The sequence below is a fragment of the Coturnix japonica genome, chromosome 3, assembly GCF_054131305.1.
Source record: "Coturnix japonica strain WE chromosome 3, WE-NBRP24, whole genome shotgun sequence".
Taxonomy (NCBI): domain Eukaryota; kingdom Metazoa; phylum Chordata; class Aves; order Galliformes; family Phasianidae; genus Coturnix; species Coturnix japonica.
Window position 1 is genome coordinate 40,825,723 of NC_140665.1, and position 19,941 is coordinate 40,845,663.

The following is a 19,941-nucleotide window of genomic DNA, read 5'->3' on the forward strand; positions in this document are numbered from 1 at the left end:
TGACTATATTTCAATTAGTAAATCATTTAACTGAAAAGAATAGGACCATTTTTATTGTAATACGGAAAGTCATATCATCCAATGTCAGTCATTAAAAAGAAGAACCACTTGAAAACACCTTAAAACCACACGAGTCAAAAAGCATTCTTCCTAGAATTGCAGTAATTCAATCATGGCCACTGCGTTCTCCTCTCTCACTCCTATCACTTTAGAGTCGCTGCTCCACGCTCAGGACAATAACGAAAGTTTGGTGATTGTGAGTAATACCCAACTCTATTCCCGATAGAGGAAACAACAGTTGACCACTTGATTACATAGGAAGCTCCTCACTTCCTGTGCAGTTCTCTTCATAATAGCGTAAATAACCTAGAAAATAATATCATGTGGCACTAGAAGGCAGATTTTAGTGACATTTTGCAAACAGAAATGTGGTCAGAAATCACCTTGAACTATTTGAATAGTAGAGCTGAAATATATATGCCCAAGTTAAAATATATATATATTCAGTTACTGTTTTAGAACTGTTGATCTTAATTCCAACATATCTAAGATGGGAAGCCTCTAACTACATTAAGTATTCTGTGCAAGACCATTCTTTCTGAATTTATTCTATTTCTCAACAGCAGCAAGGTAGTGCCTTTCCCCCTTATAAATGTTGTTAATTCGTTACCAATACATGAAGTATCTTTAATCATCACTTCATTGTGATGTAAGGTAAGAATGAGGCTCTACTTTTAGCCTTGATGAAGATCTGAAGGATCAGTATGGGGCTGATGTAGTTGTTAAAGTGCCCAAGAAAGAGAAACAACCTACAGCATTTTCTAACCATGTTTACAGGTAGAAATCTAAGAACAGGCATCCAGACAAGGGGAGTAACAGCTGAAGCCACTTATGGAATGGATAACAAGTTTGTATTAACTTAGGTTCCAATATAACATGCAGGAAAAGGTAATTTAAAACCTCATTTAAATTCAGTATCAAAATACAAGATTTAATATTGAGTTCTGAGGATTTTGCATGCTTGGCTTATTTCATTTTATGTTCCTTGTACTTTAATTCTGGCCTTGGAACACTTACAGAATTAAGAGATTCCAAAGTAGTATTTCAAATTTTAATGGTAAAAATACTGCATTGAAGCAAAGATTAGCGATATTAAACATTCCTACCCAGTTGAGATTACAGTTTACTTAGAAAAACTGCTAAAGTACTGGTTTCAATGAGAAAATGTTACACTATCAGCGTGGCTCTATTTCCATGCAATTAACCTAATTTCCCTGTCTAACCAACTATACCAGATGTTTTGAAGTTCTGATACCATGGAAAAAGATCTGTCCATGGTTAAAATTAACATTTCATAGATAGAGCTTTCTGTTTTTAAAGATCACAAATGCGAGATGCATTCAGTAGCTATGGTTTGCCTCAAGCAACACGCACCATTTTGTAAAGATTCTTCTCGACATCATGCAGAGATCTGTAACACAGACACAGCATAATTCAAAATACAACAAAATAGGAGATTTGGTACAAAAAAGCTTGTTAATGCTGTACTGCACACAATACAGTGTTATAAATCCAAAAGCAATCAGAAATTAATATTACAATAAGGACATATCAACATAAAAATTAAAGATCTAACCTAATTCTCACGATCACAGAATTGTAGGGGTTGGAAGGGTCCTACATCGAGGCCAGACTTCTGCTAAAAGCAGAATCCAGCCCTCTGCTAAAGTAGGTTGTAACTCATTCACTGCAAGAATTTATTCCATCAACTCATGTAGGCTTCCAATCCTGAGCAGGAGGAAACGTACAGGGGTAGGAAATGGAAAAAGGACAGAGTGGAATTTAGACAACTTGTAATCATGTACCTTCTGCAATATTAGAATCTTGTTCAATCTCTGCCCTCAGCATACCCAAATGTTTCATAAAAAGATGCTCCGGAAGGGTGTTTTTAATACATTCTGTTTGTTTTGGATATTTGTTTGGTTTTTGGCTTTTGAATGCTTGTTTTTTAATTCCACGAAATTCAACAAGGACAAATGCAAAATCCTGCCACTCAAATGAACTGTGCCTTGCAAGAACGCAGGCTCAGGAATGACGGGCTGGAGAACAGCTCTGCTAAAAAAGGACCTGGTGCTCCTGGAGGACACTAAGCTGAACATGAGTCAGAAGTGCCCTCCAGCAAAGGTGGCCGCAGCATTCTGAGCTGCGTTTAGGAGTACAGGCTCTACATCAAGTAAAATGATTATCTTCATCAGTCCAGTTTTGTGCCCTTTCATACAGGAAAGATGGAAACTGGAGCAAATTCAGCAGGCCACAAGATAGTCAGAAGGCTAGAAAACTATCTTAGGAGCGGAGATAGACAGAACAGGGTTTGTTTCACCTGTTAAAGAGATGGCTTTAGGGAAACCCACAAAAGAGGTCCCAATATCTACAGGGAAGCCACCTTGAAGATACAGCAAGGATCATCATAGTAGTGCATGGTGGAAGTGCAAGAGATCATGGACATTAAGTTGAAAGAAGAGGATTCTAAACTGAATTTAAGTAAGTTTTTTTCACGATGAAGTCAGTCAAGCAGTGGAGAAGGTTGCCCAGAGAAGTCATACAGAGCATGATCTTCAGGGACTTTCAAGTCCTTACTGGATAAAGCCCTAGGAAGCCCCAGGAGATTGGACCTATAGCCCCAAGTTATCTTCCACCCAAAAGTATTTTATGATTTTATTTAAACATCCACTGAGGACAGGTTAATCAATCTTCCAAAGCTGCCATTTTACAGAAAACAGTGATCATTACACCAGTCAGGCAGGTATCATACGTTTTGCAAGCTGAGCTACAAGCACAAAATAATATAGGAAAAGACCAATTGGATAGCACTGATATTAAGATATGCCAACACTTAAGTCTCAGGAAGGGCTATAAAACAAAAAGAGATGAAAAAAGCTAAATACAGTAGTTTAAGTAGCAGCATAATGTTTTTCAATTTCTCTTCTGGTATGAGTCCAACAGATAGAAACACTAAAACCTAGATAAGTAGTTCTACATCATATCTCAAGTCATTTAACCAACTAATGCAATGCAGTCCATCCCAGATAGAAGTGAACTGGAATGGGTAGACATGCATCTAAGATCACAGGGTAATTCCAGTGGAAGAAAGGCCATCAGGAGGTTTCCAATTCAATCTCCTGCCAAAAGAAAGGTCACCTCTGAGGTCAGATCAGGTTGCCTGCAGCTTTATTCAGTCTGGTCTCAAAAACCTCCATGACAAAAGCTATGCAACCACCTACCCAACCTGTTTCCCTGTTTGACTGTTTACTAAAACATGAAAAGTTTTATTTTGCAGAATGCATTTATAGTTAATGAATTGTGTAATTATTTCATTTTCAATACAGATAAAGAGAAATGTAAGCCTGAAAGCATTTCTCAAAGATAATCACGAGAATTATTGCATAGTAAGACTAAAATAAGCTTGTTTACTCCATTCACCAGTCCAACATACTACGACCAGCCTCCAATTCATTTTTACTTTAGGAATATAAAGCCATACTTGGTATCTAAGTAGTTTGTCAGGGGATGCCAGGATGATTCTTTTAACACTGGTTCATTCTTCAAGGAAGATTATAGAACCCCAAAACAATGCAAAATTAGACAAGGTATGACATGCCCAGAAACTTAATGCAAAGACTCGGAAGCAGAGGTGCTCAAAAACAACCAAAAAAGAGTATTTTGTTCCATATCCTCAAAGTGGTGAGATTTCCTTAAGTTGTATGTTACTATCGATGGTTGTTTACCAGAGATTCCAGTCAGACGTCCAAGTGCATCTGAGAAAGTGATTTACCACCATTACTACCAGTCTGCTTCTTTCCTCTGGTTACTATAGCATAAGTGGGCTACCAGTGGTACAGGAAGAATTAGAAGAACTAAAAACCAACCAACCCACATGCTAAACACAGTCATACAACTTCTGGGGTGTAATCACAGAAAGCAACAGATCTCCACAAGAAAAACTAAGAAAGGGGGAACAAAAACATGCAGTAGAGCAACACAAAAGATACAATGAGAAGAAACAAATCTTCTTACGCTAACAGTCCAGTTGCAGACCTCTTAGTCATCCGCACAAGTACACAGTGGGGATGAGAGGAGGGAAAAAGGCCCAAAACGTATCTGAACTTCAGATTCTAAAAGCAGCATGTTTACTTCAAGATTCTCACACACAAAAAAGCAAAGTAAAACAAAAAAAAGCCAAATTCACAAGGACTAGAGGAGTAGCCTTCCTGGTGAACACTCTTAAAAAAGAAAACATTGAAGAAAGGCAAAAATAATTAGGAAGAAGATGATAGCCTTACCCTATGGAGAAAAATTCACAGTACAATTGTGGTTGACCATACTTATCTTAAAATACTCACTGTAAAACCTGTACAGTATTTCTCCATCTGCCAGTAATGAATTGTTTCCAAACAGTAATGTGGGTACCAGAGCAATCAACAAGACAGCTCACATACAGAGGACAAGGGTAAATCCCATCGCTGACACTACTTTTCACACTGGGACCACCTTGTTGTCTTTTAAGAGCAACTTTGACACTGTGTAATCACTGTATGTTTGACAGATAGCTAATGTACACAGTAATACAAAAATGCAGTCTTGATTGTCATGAGTATGGAAACTCACAACACAGAAGGCAGGTGGCTAACCAGAGAAATAAAGAAACTTGTGGCAGTTTCTTTGCAAGTGTTTTTTAATGTAAAAATGAAAGTCTTTCTTGATGTGAAGTAATTACGCGATAACATAGCACTGAAAAACGAGGAAGACTAGCTTGGATTGTTTTTGATGTCAAGAAAAGAGAACAGCTGTTTTGTTTGTCTTTTTGATTCATACCTTTCAAATTCATATCAGAGTCAATGTATGTTTCAGTTGCCAAAAGTTATGGCCCAGAAGTTTCCCTGTGAAGGCATAGTTGTCAATTTTGCAAGCTCTACCACTTGGATTGGGCCATAGTGATTAGTCAGATTAACTCACATCAGAGTGAGAAACAGTAATTCCAACATCTATTCTTTATATAAGCCATGGTCAAGAAATATTGAGCTTAGACACACAGCTTCTACTAATATAATGGAAAGCCCATCCTACACCATCAGAAAGGCTTACGTGGCAAAGCAAGGCACATTTTCACAGTTGCTTCAAGAATATGGTGATCTCAAAAAAGCAAATTTTGACAGGAGAGGTCCTGGTCAAATCATTTCTCTCTATTAAAATAAGGTAAAAACATATATGTGTATGTTTATACACATATATATACACACACACAAAGACTATTTAAAGGATTCAAATGCTCTAGAACACACTTCAGTTTCAGAAAAAAATAAGAAGTTTGAAAATCAAATATATATCTTCCAAAGACTATTTAAAGGATTCAAATGCTCTAGAACACACTTCAGTTTCAGAAAAAAATAAGAAGTTTGAAAATCAAATATATATCTTCCAACAATTTATATTCAATTTTATTTTGTAATGTGCACTATTTAAGCTCTCTATAACCTGCACCGAATGCACATTAAAAGAAATAACAGTGCAACAAAGCACAAAACACTTTCCCAGTTAGGAAAGTAACTTTCTACTGGGAATTGACACTTTGCATTTCACTCTTTACGGGGCACATTTCATTACCAAAAGAGCCACATTTAAAAATCACTACTAGTTTTATTGTAAGAATTTCTTCTCATCGATGACAAATGACTGTTTTTAATCACAGGGTTATCCAAAACCAGACTCTGCAGCCATGTTAAACAAGAGTCACCAGAAGAAAGTTTCTATCAGCGTCACGACGCATGAACTCCTGTTCTCAGCAAGCAACGCAATCCTGCCCAGTTGGTAATTTTGCAGTCAGTTGGATGACTTGTACTCTTATAAGAAGTTAACTCTATCTCAGAAACTTCCACCTGCACTGAAAAGTACAGAACAAACGGCTGCTTACTTTCAAGCATTTTCTTGCTCTGAAGTACAGTTCTATTAAATAACCTTAATTTCATGCTTATCAAAGCGCTGTCGTTTCAGTGGCACATGGACCAAGGACAAGTTACAATACAAACATTAATGCAGATGATTAACAGCGTACAGGAGTACTTCGAGTTTAAACAGGCTCAGATTACAAAAGCATTCAGTAACTTGCTTTGGCTTACTCAGATAATAAAACACAGCTAATGTAGGCGATACTACCCTGTAAGATTTCAAGGATCTTCTGACTCACCATGAAGCAATTTAGGATTTAACTGATGATATTACCCAAAGAATCCCAGCAGCAAATCAGAATTAATACAGCTGTAAAGCTGTGCAAAAGACAGGTCTATCCTCTCATTAGTGACAGTGTGTCATGAGAATACGAAAAGCTGACCCGTATAAAAGAATCTGCCAAGAAGCAAAGGCTGCAGCACACAGAAGAGGAAAGGTATTTAAAACAGGAGGCATCCCCAACCTCTTTTTGTCTTCTTTAACTAGCAGCAAATAATCCCTCCCACTGTGACAGCTACTCTTTTCTTTCATTGCTTCTGTAGACTGTAAACTTTTTCAGGCTGAGTTGTATGAATATTGTATTTTGCACTAATACTGTACAGTACAGAAGCAAAAAATAAATTAAAAATGCACATGATTTTTCATATGGCGTTAACTAAGACTATACGGTGTTGCCTAAGAATATATAAGCTGTTTTATTTAACTATTACACACATTTTCTTTACATTAGGGACTTTGAATAACTAGTTCAGCAAGGTGTGTGGTGGTCAGGGTCAGGGTTTTTTTGCCTTATTAGTTTACTCTTCAAATAGAAAGCATTGAGGGATTTTGAATTTCTTCTGTACTTGGTATCTCACAGAATCACAGAATTGTAGGGGTTGGAAGGGACCTCTAGAGATCATTGAGTCCACCCCCCCCTGCCAAAGCAGGCTCCCTACACCAGGTCACACAGGTAGGCGTCTAGGCAGGTCTTGAATATCTCCAGAGAAGAAGACTCCACCACCTCCCTGGGCAGCATCTTTTTCAGAACGTGATAGGCATAATGAACAGTTCATACAGGATCAATCTCAACTATACTGTACAAGTCAACATAACATCAAACTGGAATGCAGCAGGGCAAGTGAGGATGCTAAGGTTTTTGGTCATATCTTATAAGATGAAATCTAAAATTAGCACGACCTAGTGAATAGCAACTGCATACATGCATAAAATCTGGCTTCTATTTCTGTACCAAATGTATTATACAATTTCCAACATGTTACATCATGTATATACCTTGCTGTTTTCCCATCCCACTGTCCTGTAACTATTAAATCAAAGTGGGAATACCAGATGACTTTTAAATGAACACAACACTGATTAAGAGACCACAACTGCGCACAGACAGAAGTCAAGGATGATCTAAATAATCTCATTTTGCTTTTGAAAGATGCTAGTAAAGCATTCTAAGCAAAACAGTCAACAATATTTCAAGCCATTAGTCAACATATGGAAACAAAGAAGACCACAGTGTGCTATTTTGTGCTGCATAAATAGGGAAGCTCAGTAATAGCAACAAAAAAAAGGCCTGCACATGTATATATCAAATTGGCATCTTTGCCCGACAAAAGGTTTAAGTTTCAGCAGGATACCAAGTATTTTGCCTTGGTTTTTATTTCAGTCAGACCTCACAGAGGTAAACACAAACTGTTGAAACAAATTAAGAACAAATTAAAATGCCATCATTTAACACCAGCTGGATATCAGAGGTGGGAGATGAGGAAGAGAAAGGTCTCAGCAAAATTTCTGAGGGCCACAGCAAATATCAACTGCTACTATATGGTAACTCTGACTGCTATAAAAGCAGTAAGAATCAGTTCAAAGCCACTGCTGGATGGAAGCGGAAAAAGAACACCTCTGCCTTTCACAATTACAACCTGGAAGGACAGACAGTTCCAAGCCACAGAAAACAACCTGCACGATGGCAATCTGATAGCAGCAATGGTACCAGCTTGGTCAGTGCTACCAGCTTCCTTTTTCCTCCATGCCTCAGAAAGTATGAGGCAGGTGAGGAAGGGGGCAGTGGACAGGATACGTGTGTATATAAGAAACTTTCAGCCTTTCTAAAATCTACAGAAGATAGACATGTCAGTAACCTGAGGTTAATCCCTAAAACTCCTTCTGTCACAGCCCAGCAGGTACTCAGGACAGAGAACACGTGCTGGTTTCTAACTATATTAAGAGGAGGAACTCTGAAACACAAGAGCATGTCTACGGTTTTGAATCAAAGTACAAGCAAGCAAAAAGCACCCCTTATTCCACTCCATTAGAAGAAAATGTGTTCCCACAGTGTCACCAGCAGCAGCCTGATTGCATCAGCCCAGCCATTCTAGACTCCAAAGTACAGACAGCACAAGCTGGAGGTGCAGCTCACAAATACCAGAGCTGTACAATCCTAGGTCACACTCCTGGCAAGGCTCCCACGCTGCAGGAGGCACATATCTGAGGGCTGCTGGATTTGGTATTTCTCACCCTAAGCAGAAGACTGCTGGGTCTGGGTTAGGGCTGTGGGTTTTTTTGAGGAGGGTGGCATGGAAGAGTGGAGTTCTAAGACGACTGGTCACCGATCAATGTGCATTCATAGCAGCATGAGCAGATATCTACAAGCAGCCATGCACACAAGGATGCTCAAACAGCTGGAGACAAACGCTGGAACACAGGAGTTCAGCTAAGTGCTGAGTTTTAGTAGGTTATTACCTCAGCATCCATTATCAGAGTGCTTGTACAATATTTTGCTTCAACACTCAACTGTTTCATGTTGGTGTAATGCTGTCCAACCTTTGTGCTTCCACCTGACGTTCATCACTCACAATGAAGGAATATTTCTTTGAGGAGGCAGCCAAAGCTTTTCAAGTTTGGCAAACCTCATACATTTGCTGTACTGATTTTCTGAGCTGACACTTAACCTTAATGCAGGTGAGAATGCAAAGCATGCAAACAAAAGCAACCAAGAAGTAGTCACAAAGTTCTACTAGAATTTTGAACACCACAAAACGTGAACGTTAAAGTCATCACAGATCCCACCGTATACTCCAGCTTCAATCACAACTACAGACTGCCTACACATCAGTTCCTACCTGCTTCAAAACAGTTTATGATGGAGAATGCTGCTGAATTTACTGGAATAGCCCTTGTTGCACTATGACAACAACAAAAACACTGTAATACTAGATTAAATTTCAGTATTTTAAATTAAAGACTTCAACAAAGCACAATTATAAACACACAGAAAATGCAACAACATTAAGTAACTGCATTCGAGTTTCATCTCTGTACAGCAAACACTGCATACAACATGGAACCCACACAATTTAAGTAGCAAATTTGAGCAATGCCTTTATTACTGCTGTGTTTCCATCAAAAATTCTTATATACATACATATGTATATATATATTTTCTTTCTCCAGATGTGAAAATCTACCTCAGTCTTTCAATTGCCATAAAACACAGAGCAGGTGTTAAAAAGCTCCTAAAATTTCCATCTGTCCACACTGGAAATAAATCGTATTTGTGTTCAGAAAGACTATCACTTTAAATGGAAACAACTCACATGTTTCCCAATAACAGCCCCAGCATCCTACAAGTAGCACACAATGTCTGGATATAACCCAAATGCACTAAATATTACACATATATACATACATATATATATATGTATGTATATATGTGTAATATATATATATATATATATATGGTGGTTTTCATAAAGGATATTTTATCAATACAAAGCTTTCCAGAACAAAACCTGGTAGGATTAGGCATCTTTGCACAAACATCCATGAAGATGCTGTGTCACAGACAGCGCTGTGTTGATGCTTTTCAAGTGAAGATGCTAAGATCCCACAATAACAGTTTTGTCTAAAATTGAGAATCACAACAAAATGGTGAAAGGCTCCTATTTTATTTATTTACTTATTTAAAATTTCAAATCGCTGTATTGTTCAAAGGAGAGCAACTACTGGGAGGGCAGAGGGAAAAGGAGACCTTTTGTTGCTGCAGGCACTGGGGGAGGAGAGGGTTTCTTTGTTGTCTGAACCCTTCTGCCCAACCGCAGGCCATGCAGCAGCCACTAATATGCACTGAGAAGGGAGATAGGATCTTCCACCGTGTTTTGTGAGCGATACAATGATTACATATGGAAAAGCATGACACTCCAATTAAGTTGCATCTCTGCCTGTAAGGTGTACTGGCAGACAAGACAGACAAAAAAGAAAGCTATTGCTAAACAACTCGGAGGAGGCTTGAAAAACATAGGTATTGAAACTGTAGTTTCTAGTTACTGCTACGGGCAACACACTTTGGCAACAGTATTTATTTATCCAACAGACAACTCAATTCCTGTGCTTAGAGATACCTTTGTTATAGAGGCGCTTTCAACATGGAGAAGAGCAGAAATTCAGACACATGGAGGGCAAAGCCTTCAGAGAGGACACCATAAAACTGTACACTTTGTACTAGGTAGTAAGATGTTGCAATACCTTCCATATTCCTCAGTTCTAGTTACAAAAGACTGCTATGTACCAAATTAGCAATAAAAACAATGAACAATTAAAACAAACAATCCAACCTTGAAGCCGTTAACATCCATCATCAGTTTTGTCTGAGTCTGCCAGCACTGTATAGCAACCAAAGCTGTATTCAACAAAATCTATTACAAAATATTTACCCAGTACATGAATAGAATCATGCATTCAAGCACTCAATTTCCAGCCACATTACAAAACAGTTTTCTAACATCCTCGAAAGGAATTACTATAGTAACTCCTCACTATTTTGAAGCATAATGTATCTTCTACCCTTGAAGTACACGAGTAAAATCAGAAATCTATTGATGACTGGTCTTAAGACAAACAATTTAAACAAGCAAGAAAAAAAAAAATTAGAAGAAAAAACACCTGCAAATTCAATCTGTTATTCCTGTTCTCAAACATATGACCAGAACAGGGGAGAGCAAACATACACAGGATGAAAGTTTTAGAGGCCTGAAGCACCTGTCCTACAAAGTCAGGCTGCAGGAACTAGGCTTGTTCAACATGGAGAAGACTCTAAGGACACCTCATTGCAGCCTTCCAGTATTCAGAAGGGGATTATAAAAACAAGGGGAATCAACCTGTAAAAAGGGCAGACAGTGATAGGACGTGGGGGAATGGTTTTATGTTGAAGAAGGAGAGGTTTAGACTGGATGTCAGGGGGAAGTTTTACACAGTGAGATTGGTGAGGTGCTGTAACAGGCTGCCCAGAGAGGCTGTGGATGTCCCATCTCTGGAGGTGTTCAAGACCAGGTTGGATGGGGCCCTGGGCAGCCTGACCTAGTATGAAACATGGAGGTTGGTGACCTTGTGTGTAGCAGGGAGATTGGAGCTTGATGATCCTTGGGGTCCCTTCCAGGCCATTCTATGATTCTGTAACTACATGCAACCTTCATAAGCACAATCATATATATCCTATCACTAGATTCTTTCCATTTATATGTAGAGATTCAAAACCCAGAAAGAAAAACATACTGCAGTATTGATCTAAAGAGGAGTTGATCTGATGGCCCAGCTCACAGGTGAGCACAAAAGGAAAGAAAGCTGCTCTGTAGAAGATATATCATATGACAATACTGATCAAACATCATCTCAAATTTGAGAACCTTGAGGCTAAAACCTGCAACAGACATAGATGACCATAATCCCTAAGTACTACATGAAATGGTTTTACCAAGTTATAAACCCCTAACAGAGAAAGAATAGAAATCACTGAGCATCTTGAGGTGTCAGCAACCCATAAGTACTGAAACAAGCAGATAACACCGGGCTTCATGTCAAAGCAGATCTTTCAGCTTGTCTAGAGAACCAAACTGGACAACAAAAGGCAGTTGCAATTTGATGACTGAGGGAAACCAATCACATGGCAAAATTACCCTCCCACTGCAAAGCATTATGTTATCGTACCCATACATTTGTTCATTACACAGAAGTTCACAAGGCACAATCTGTTCACAAAGACAGCTCGAGTGCTTCTGCTAAATCTGAACTACTTTTCATTAATAGAGTTTTATCTCAATTGCACTCTGTTTTCATCTGGGATTTCTGAATTTCTGAACAGTCACCCAAACAAAAAAAAAGCACTTTTTTAAATCCACAGTTAAAGATTAAGGGACCAAAATCTCTGCAGCCTACAAAAGAGAACAAGCAAACAAAAACAACACCAAGCCCAGCATATGAGGAACAACTTGGATAATATAAGAACTCCTCCTTCACAGAAGCCATTGAACTGGTATGAAAATACTAAAAATTAGTGTCACTATTGTAAATTTCAGCTTTAATTACTATACACTGGTTTGTTTGGCAAATAATAAAAGGAGCGTCTTGATGCAAACCAGGAAAGTCTACACAGAAGTAGAAAAGACAATGAGTGTGGAACTATATAATGGTTGGTTATTTTGCTTTGCTTAACTCTGAGTTACATGTAACAACAAGATGTGTTGCTCACTTGTCTTCATCTTGACTTCTTAAAAAATATATATTATCAGAATGAGGGTGGTGAATCACTGGAACAGGTTGCCCAAGGAGGTTGTGGATGCCCCATCTCTGGAGGCATTCAAGGCCAGGCTGGATGTGGCTCTGGGAAGCCTGGTCTGCTGGTTGGCAACCCTACGCACAGCAGGAGCATTGAACATTGTTAATCTTTGAGGTCCTTTTCAACCCAGGCCATCCTATGATTCTATTTATCAGTTATTGGAATAATTCCCATGTTGGTATTTTATAGTCAGTCCAGAAAGTATCCTCCTAAAATGTTCTGAGGATACTAGTAACTGATTTAAGAATTGTTTAGCAAAAGGAAAATATCTCCAAAATCAGTGCAAAAAATCTCAACAGCAGAAATAAACAGACTCAAGTAACGATCTCATAAATCTCCAGGCACTGAGATAAGCATCGCTCAAAAGGCATTTTACACAAAAATATTTCTTCCTAACCAAAAATCACCAAAAATCCAAGATTATGTAAGCATCACTTTACTCAGACATACCTCAGAAGAGGCTTCCGTTAGAATGAAGTTCTACATTCTGCAAGACCAAGTTCTCCAGTTACTTATCAGGAACATCTGCTATATTTGACTTCACTTAAGTTTATCAAAATTGAAGTTTATCAGCGTATCTTTTCACACTGTGATTTTCAGTTCCACCTTCTTCAGACACACCCACCAAAGCCAGAAGTTATTCTTCAATGAAATGCTCTCAATTATGGATAGCCACAATGTATTTCCCTGTATTTGTAACAAAGCAGCTTCACAAATATTGACACAAAGATAAATTCCGAGTGCTTTCTCATGATCTACAACCTTATCACAAACACCAGCTCGTTTCAGCTAATAACACCTTTCAGCTAAATTTTATGCCATTTAGGTGAACATTTCTTATGGACGAAGGCAACACTTTATCATTTACAAAGTCAGTTTATCCATGAAGATCATTAAAGTGTGTTCCACATACATATATCAGAAATATATGTATATAAATATATGAATCTGAAAGGGCACATTTGTGCTAACCAAGTACATCAGTAACATTTACAGAGGTCTAGGCTTTTTTCAACTGAAAAGTAATACCTGTCAATGGCCGTTTAGTCAAGCAGTGATTCACACACCAGGAGGGAATTTTCAAAGCCATTATGCCTCAGTCATATGAACCTAGTTAGCCACCAAGACAAGGAACAACTGAGGGAATACTGAAGGCATAGCACCAAGCTTTCTCCTAGAAGAAAAATATCTTCATGCTATTATGTTGCCTGTAGATTGTGATCAAGATCTTAATTCAAACTGGTTATCACCCTCTAGATAGCAGCAATTGTATTTCATTTGTGAAGGAAGACTATTCACTTCTACTCAGTCAAAGCAGAACTGGTCTCCAAATAGCCCTTCTAATGTAAATGAGAAGACCTCTGCTCATGATTTCTTTCCTCCAGACATTCTGATGCAGAAGTCAACACGCAATAGGTTGCAATTAGAAATTGCTAACCTATAACCAATACTTCAGGGTTTTAACCTCCTCTTTAACTGTGCCTGGTTAGTGACAGCTACCCACTGAAAAACATAGGCATCAGTCCTTGAGGTTTCCAATATACCTTTCCAGATTGCCTGAGTATTATCATATTGTAACAATAATGTAATGTATGAAGAAAGCACAAGCACTTCTACCATTTATACACCTGCCTACCTTCAGACTTCCACTGTTACGGACAGTACTATCCATAATGCAATAGGCAGCCATTGGTAGTCCCAGTCTTAACAAGATGAGTCTTTTCAGAGTCACAGAGGCAAACTTTCAAAGCGAAAGGGTGAGCAACCATGCAGATAGGAATCCGCAGGGGTCTTAAAACTTAAAAGACCTCTAATTCTTATTGCTTTCATTGGATTTCAATATCCAACCTGCACAATTTCTTTGAAAAGATCACAAACTCGCGGCATATACCAGGCATCGCCATGACAATTATTTGCAACGTTATTTAGACAACTACCAAAAAGAGACACTTTTTAGAACAGGAGGGACTTTTCCCCAGAAAAAGTAGAATTTAAATGCTGCTCTCATTCATTCCTAATCCATAAACCCTGCTCACAACAACACTCTTCTGTTCCTCCCACATACAGTTATCAAAGCACACGTCAAAGACGAAACCATACCTTGCCATCAAGATCAACAATAATTATAACGCCTAGTTCACCTATGGTGCCTTAAACCACACATTAAATGCTTCCAGGAGGACCGATATTTATTTTATCTGACAGTGATAAATGCATCAGTCCACACTGCTTTTGCTATTCTTACTCTTTTCTAAAGTCTCCGTAGACATTTTACATAATAAAGGGGAAAAAAACCCAACCCTATAATTTCTGTTTTTCTGTTTCTTTGTTTTTAATCTACAAGCTTCAATACAATGCGCTTGTTACCAAGTTATAAGCAAAGTTTCTTCTGTTTGAGAACTCTGGTTACCATAATCACCTAACGCTCAAAACAAGGTCCAAAGTTCAATTTATTTCCTCCTATAAAAGGTCTGGATGTTTCTTACTGGGTTTTCATTCATAGCTAAAGAAACTTAAGAGGAAAAAGGGGGCGGGGGAGAAGTAACGCAGATATGAAAAGCATTCAAAACCTTGATAATAGCGGGGAAATGGGGAAAAGGAAAGAGGAACAGAAAAGAGAAAATAAAAACATTTAAAGAACAGCATAAACATTCTGTTTCATTTTCAGTTTGCTGATTTACCTGCAAACTAAACCACGATTCAGCCTGCTTTTCCCAAAAACCTGCTCTATTTTTCCTGGACTTCTTGTATGCATAGCTGTCTCATGACTTAAAGCAGAGACAGTGATGCTTATGTGAGTCAAGTTCACATTCACCTCAGTGCTGCAGAGCTCTCAAGGAAGGATCTGCACCCAGCGCTGCTCCTGATGGCACGGTTAGTTTACTTGCATTAGCTGCTAAAACTTGAAAAACAGAACCTTTATAAGCCCCTGAAGCCACAGAACTGCTCTGAACCAATTTCTTCAGAGCAAACAGAATGCAAACTGTTAGCAGCTTTCTCAAAACAAGTGTTAAAACAGGTAAAAAATTCACAGCGTTAAAATTATCATCTTGCTCCCTACATGTGACTTCAGTGACAGCATCAGCAGGTAAAGACCCGTACTGCCAAGGAGTCCCCGGTCTTCCTCACATGGAATACACAGAGAGAAATACTTCACTGTTGGCACCGAACAGAAGCTGACCTGCTCACTGTCTTGCTAAGGAAAAGCAGCGCTGTGTGATGTAGCCACTCATATCACATAACAGGAGAAAATTAGGAGTAAGACTCATGTGTGCTCTACCCAAGGCCGCTGCTTTTCCCCATCTCCCAGGCAATGTGCTTTCGGAAACAACTTGTGCCTAGCGCTCAAGAGAGGCACACAGAGAAGTGGATACCTAATCCCTGAGGACACTGAAATATTAACAGGAACTTAAACTGATTCATTTCATGAAGCACTTCCCTGAAAAATAACCACGCATTCAAACGTGCTTCGAAATCCCACTCTGTACGTTCAAAGCCAAAGCACGTGGGACACTTTGCACTGAGGTGGTTAAGGACCTGGTGGATTGGGAGCAACTACTGCACATCAGGGAATGGGACCTTCCAAGCTAATGCTGAGGTGCATCAGTGGGCCACATAGGGTTCAGGTACTGACAATGAAAGGCACCATACTCCCAGAGCTAATTTCTCTTTTATTTTCCCCCCTTCATCAAATACGTGAATTAAACCCTACTATTAAGTGTTTCATTGCTCTGGAAATGCCTACTCTTGCTACATAGGACACACAGAAGATGAGTCACTTATGCAGACTGTTTACACGGAAGCAACGCCTGGAGAATCACTGCGAGGTAGCAGCTCTCAAAACCCCAAACACGATATGTACAACAACGGGAGCTCTGGGTGTCAGCTCACAGCGCTGGCACGTGCTTGCTCCAGCACTAATGCAGCCAGACAACTGCCACATCTCAATCGCTCACAGCAATCCCATCCGACCCCATAGCAAAAGCCATATATCCACCTTACTGCACCTGCTCAGGAGCAGTAGGAACAGCATGGAAACAACTGGGGACTGCTGGGGCTCAAACAGTCTGGCAAAGGCCCTTCATTTGTGCTGACAAACAGCACTCACAACAATCACATCACCACTGGAGCTGAAAATACTGCCACATTTGGATCAGCACAGGGTAGCCATGGAATATCCCAAGCTGGAAGGGACCCCCAAGGATCACTGAGACCAACCCCCGGCTCCACACAGCACCACCCAAATCCAAACCCTGAGTCTGAGAGCACTGCACAAACACTTCTTGAACTCCAGCAGCTTGGGGTCATACCCACTGCCCTGGGAGAACGCGAGCTTTTGGGTTTGCAATTATCTGAAAGGAAAATGCACTTCACCTGTCAGCAGTTTGCTGCAGACACAGCTGCAGTCTTACCAAACATCATTAGAACCAGTACTTTAAGAAGCTTAGATGTTCAGAGATATCCATACACTTCATTTTTACCATCAGCAGTTCAACTGGAATAAATCTCATTGCTGACAGCGCTGAGCTACTGTGGTACAAAGACTATAGAACGACAGAAGCACGGAACTAATGCAAGTGGAATCGATGTTTCTTTCTATAGCAGCTGTAAGGAGGCTTTGTGCAAAGCCAAGCTCAGTATGACAAACACGTAAGGCGGACCCAAAAAACATAAGAGTTGTTAAACCAGTTATTGCAACACAGCAGGAGTCCAACGTCCCCCAGACACACAGAAAAGGGGCTGGGGTTAGAACGCATGGAGAATGGATGGATGCACTCATGAGACAGCAGTCACCCTGCAGTCCCAGGGTGCTGTGTATTCAAACACGGTCACGACAGATCCTCTACACCAGCATCAACCCGCTTCTGAAGCAAGTGGCTGTCAGCTGGTGGGGATACGGGTGAGACCTATGTAACGCAAGGAGCTATAGCGTTAGGATAGATTCCGCAAGGTGTACGCAATAGCACAGAGCCCTCTGCTCGGCAACCTGCAACAAGCAGCACCGAAAATCCCCAAAGCACAAGGAAAAACCTGAGAAAGGCACTTTGCAGCCAGCACACGGCTGCAAAGCCAGGACAGCCCCAGACCGGGCGAGCGCAGTTTCCCGAGCCCTCAGTTAATGATCAGCCCGGAGCAGGGCCAGGTCGAGAGCAAGTGTGAATTCGCTGCCGTTCTCCCCGGGCACACGGGCGGGAAGGGCCCCGGAACGAGGCACGGCCCCGGGCACAGCGACCAGGGACAGGGGCAGGGTGTGGCCTCTTCTATTTGAAAAGTAAACGCAGCCTCAGAGCCGCGAGCAACACCCAGTCGGTTCGGAACAAACTGCCCGCTGTGTTTTTCCGGTACAACATGTGAACTCGGCACCAGGAACCTGCTCCTGCTGCGCACTCCCGGCCGAGCGCCGCCCGTCACGCCCCGGCGGCGCAGCCCCGGCTCCCGCCCGCGGCCGGCAGGTTGCTTTGTGCCGCACAAAGCCGGGCGCTGCCAGGCGCGCACACAAAGCGAAGCCCACCGCCGGGCCCCGGCCCTCCCTCTCCCTCTCTCCTCCTCTCCGTCTCCCCCACGCTCTCACCGCCGCAACCCACCCCCGGGCACTGGCCGCGCACCGGCTCCCTGCCCGGCGGCCGCGCGGTGGCGAAGCGGGGGCCGCGGCCTGCGCCGGGCGCGGTGCTTCACCTCCGGGCGGCCCGGGCCGCGGGGCCGCGCCGGGGTCGCTCACCTCGGTGGGGGCGCTGATCTCGAACAGGTCCAGCCGGTTCGCGTTCCAGTGGTTGATGATGTCGGCGAGTTTGCGCCGCTCCTCCTCCCGGCTGCCGCCGCCCGACATCCTCGCCGAGCCCGCCGCCGCCGGGAGCCGAGCCGAGCCGGGGCCGCGGCCGGGCCCTCTCCGCCGAGCCCCGGGCAAGGAGCGCGGAGGGGGGGGCTCGGCCCGCCGGGGAGGGGCCGGCGCTCCTCTCGGTGTCGGCCGGCACGGGAGCCGCGGAAACGCCCCGGGATCGGCGCTCCGCTCGCGGTCGGCCCCGGCGGACGGCGACGGAGGAGAGAAAGAAGAAGAAGGAAGGGCGGGGGGGCGGGGATGAGGAAGGATGCCCCGCGCCGGCAGCCGCCGCGATGTCTCCCGGCTCGGCGGCGCCCGTCCCCTCTGCCTGCCCCGAGCGCAGCGAAGCCGCCACCGCCGCCTTTCTCCGCCCCACTATCGCCCTCCCCTCGCTCTCCGCCTCGCACACCGGCCCGTGCGCGCCCCCGCCCGGCCGCGCTCCCGCCCGCCCTCCCGCGGTGCACGCGCGCTCCTGCGGCCGTCACCTCCCCGCGCCCGGCGGATGGCGGCGCGACCCCTCCCCTCCCTTCCCCTCCTTCCCCTTTCCCTTCCCCTGCCGTCCCCGAGGCGCGGGGTGGGAGCGGGGGCGCGGCCAGGTGCGGTGGCGGTGGGGGAGGCCGCGGCCCCTCGGAGCGGCGCAGGGCGGCAGCGACGGGCGAGTTCGGCCGCGGGAACAAAGATCCGGCGGGGCGCGGTGTATTTTCCTGTTTCCCAGCACTTGGACGAAGCCGCCCTCTCGCCCGCTCGGCGGCGGCCTCGGCTCTCCACGGGGCGCTGCGGGGAAGGAGCTGGGTGTAAAGAATGTTCTGACATCAATGTCCGCGCCGCACGTGTTTTAGTGCTTCGTAGGAAGATCGTTTCCTTGCTGTTTCTCCAAAGAGGTGTCAGGAGCATCGCTTGCGGAGGGCAGCGTGGCTGTAGGGGCTCGGTTTTGTTATCTGCCCTGCCGACGTAAGAGATGCGCCCCGATCCATCGTCAGCTGTGTCCTCAAGGAGCCGGTCCTTGATGCCGGCTCTGGGCTGGGCTTCCCGAGTGTGCGCCTTTGTTTGCTTTGGTTTCTTCAGGTGGTTAAAAAAAGGGAGAAAAGCTGTTCCTTTTTTGTGTCCCCAGCACCGTATTTCAAGCTCCTCTTTGCTGAGAGGACAGAGCGGAGTGGGGTTTGCTGGAGTTGAGATAGATCGGGTTATTTGCAGAAGGGATTCCTCAGAGGCCTTGTCTCCATTAAGCAATTACGTTATTGTTTTTACCCAGCTCCTGTGCAAGTGCCAGCAGCTCTGGTTTTTTATTGAAGGTCAGTTCTACTTCTGCCCTACATCCAAAACTGTGCCGTGTCAGAGCTCCGAGGACGCAGGGGATCCTGCTCCTTCAATCCCAAACCCTGGGAGATGTTCAAAGGTCTTTTGAGAACCCGAGGGTGGTGAGGAGGGCGCTTCAAGTCCTTGTAATGTTATAATCCCAAATATAGCATTTATTTCTTTTTTTGCAGGAACAAAAAACCCTGATTCTTTATACCAA

General features: G+C 42.7%; 1 protein-coding gene across 40 annotated transcripts in view; it reads right to left on the minus strand.

Annotated features, from left to right (window-relative positions):
• AFDN (afadin, adherens junction formation factor) overlaps window positions 1-18,847 on the minus strand; it is a 107,429-nt gene extending 88,582 nt beyond the window's left edge. For 30 of the 40 annotated variants that reach the window (XM_085543420.1, XM_085543430.1, XM_085543417.1 and 27 more), the window contains exon 1: window positions 18,327-18,847. In XM_085543420.1, coding sequence (XP_085399546.1) covers window positions 18,327-18,434 — 108 coding nt within the window. In that variant the 5' untranslated portion in view covers window positions 18,435-18,847. The remainder of the gene's footprint in view (window positions 1-18,326) is intronic. The other 10 variants (XM_085543421.1, XM_015857974.3, XM_015857965.3 and 7 more) reach the window with 1 other exon arrangement.
• Between the last annotated feature and the right edge of the window lie 1,094 nt (window positions 18,848-19,941).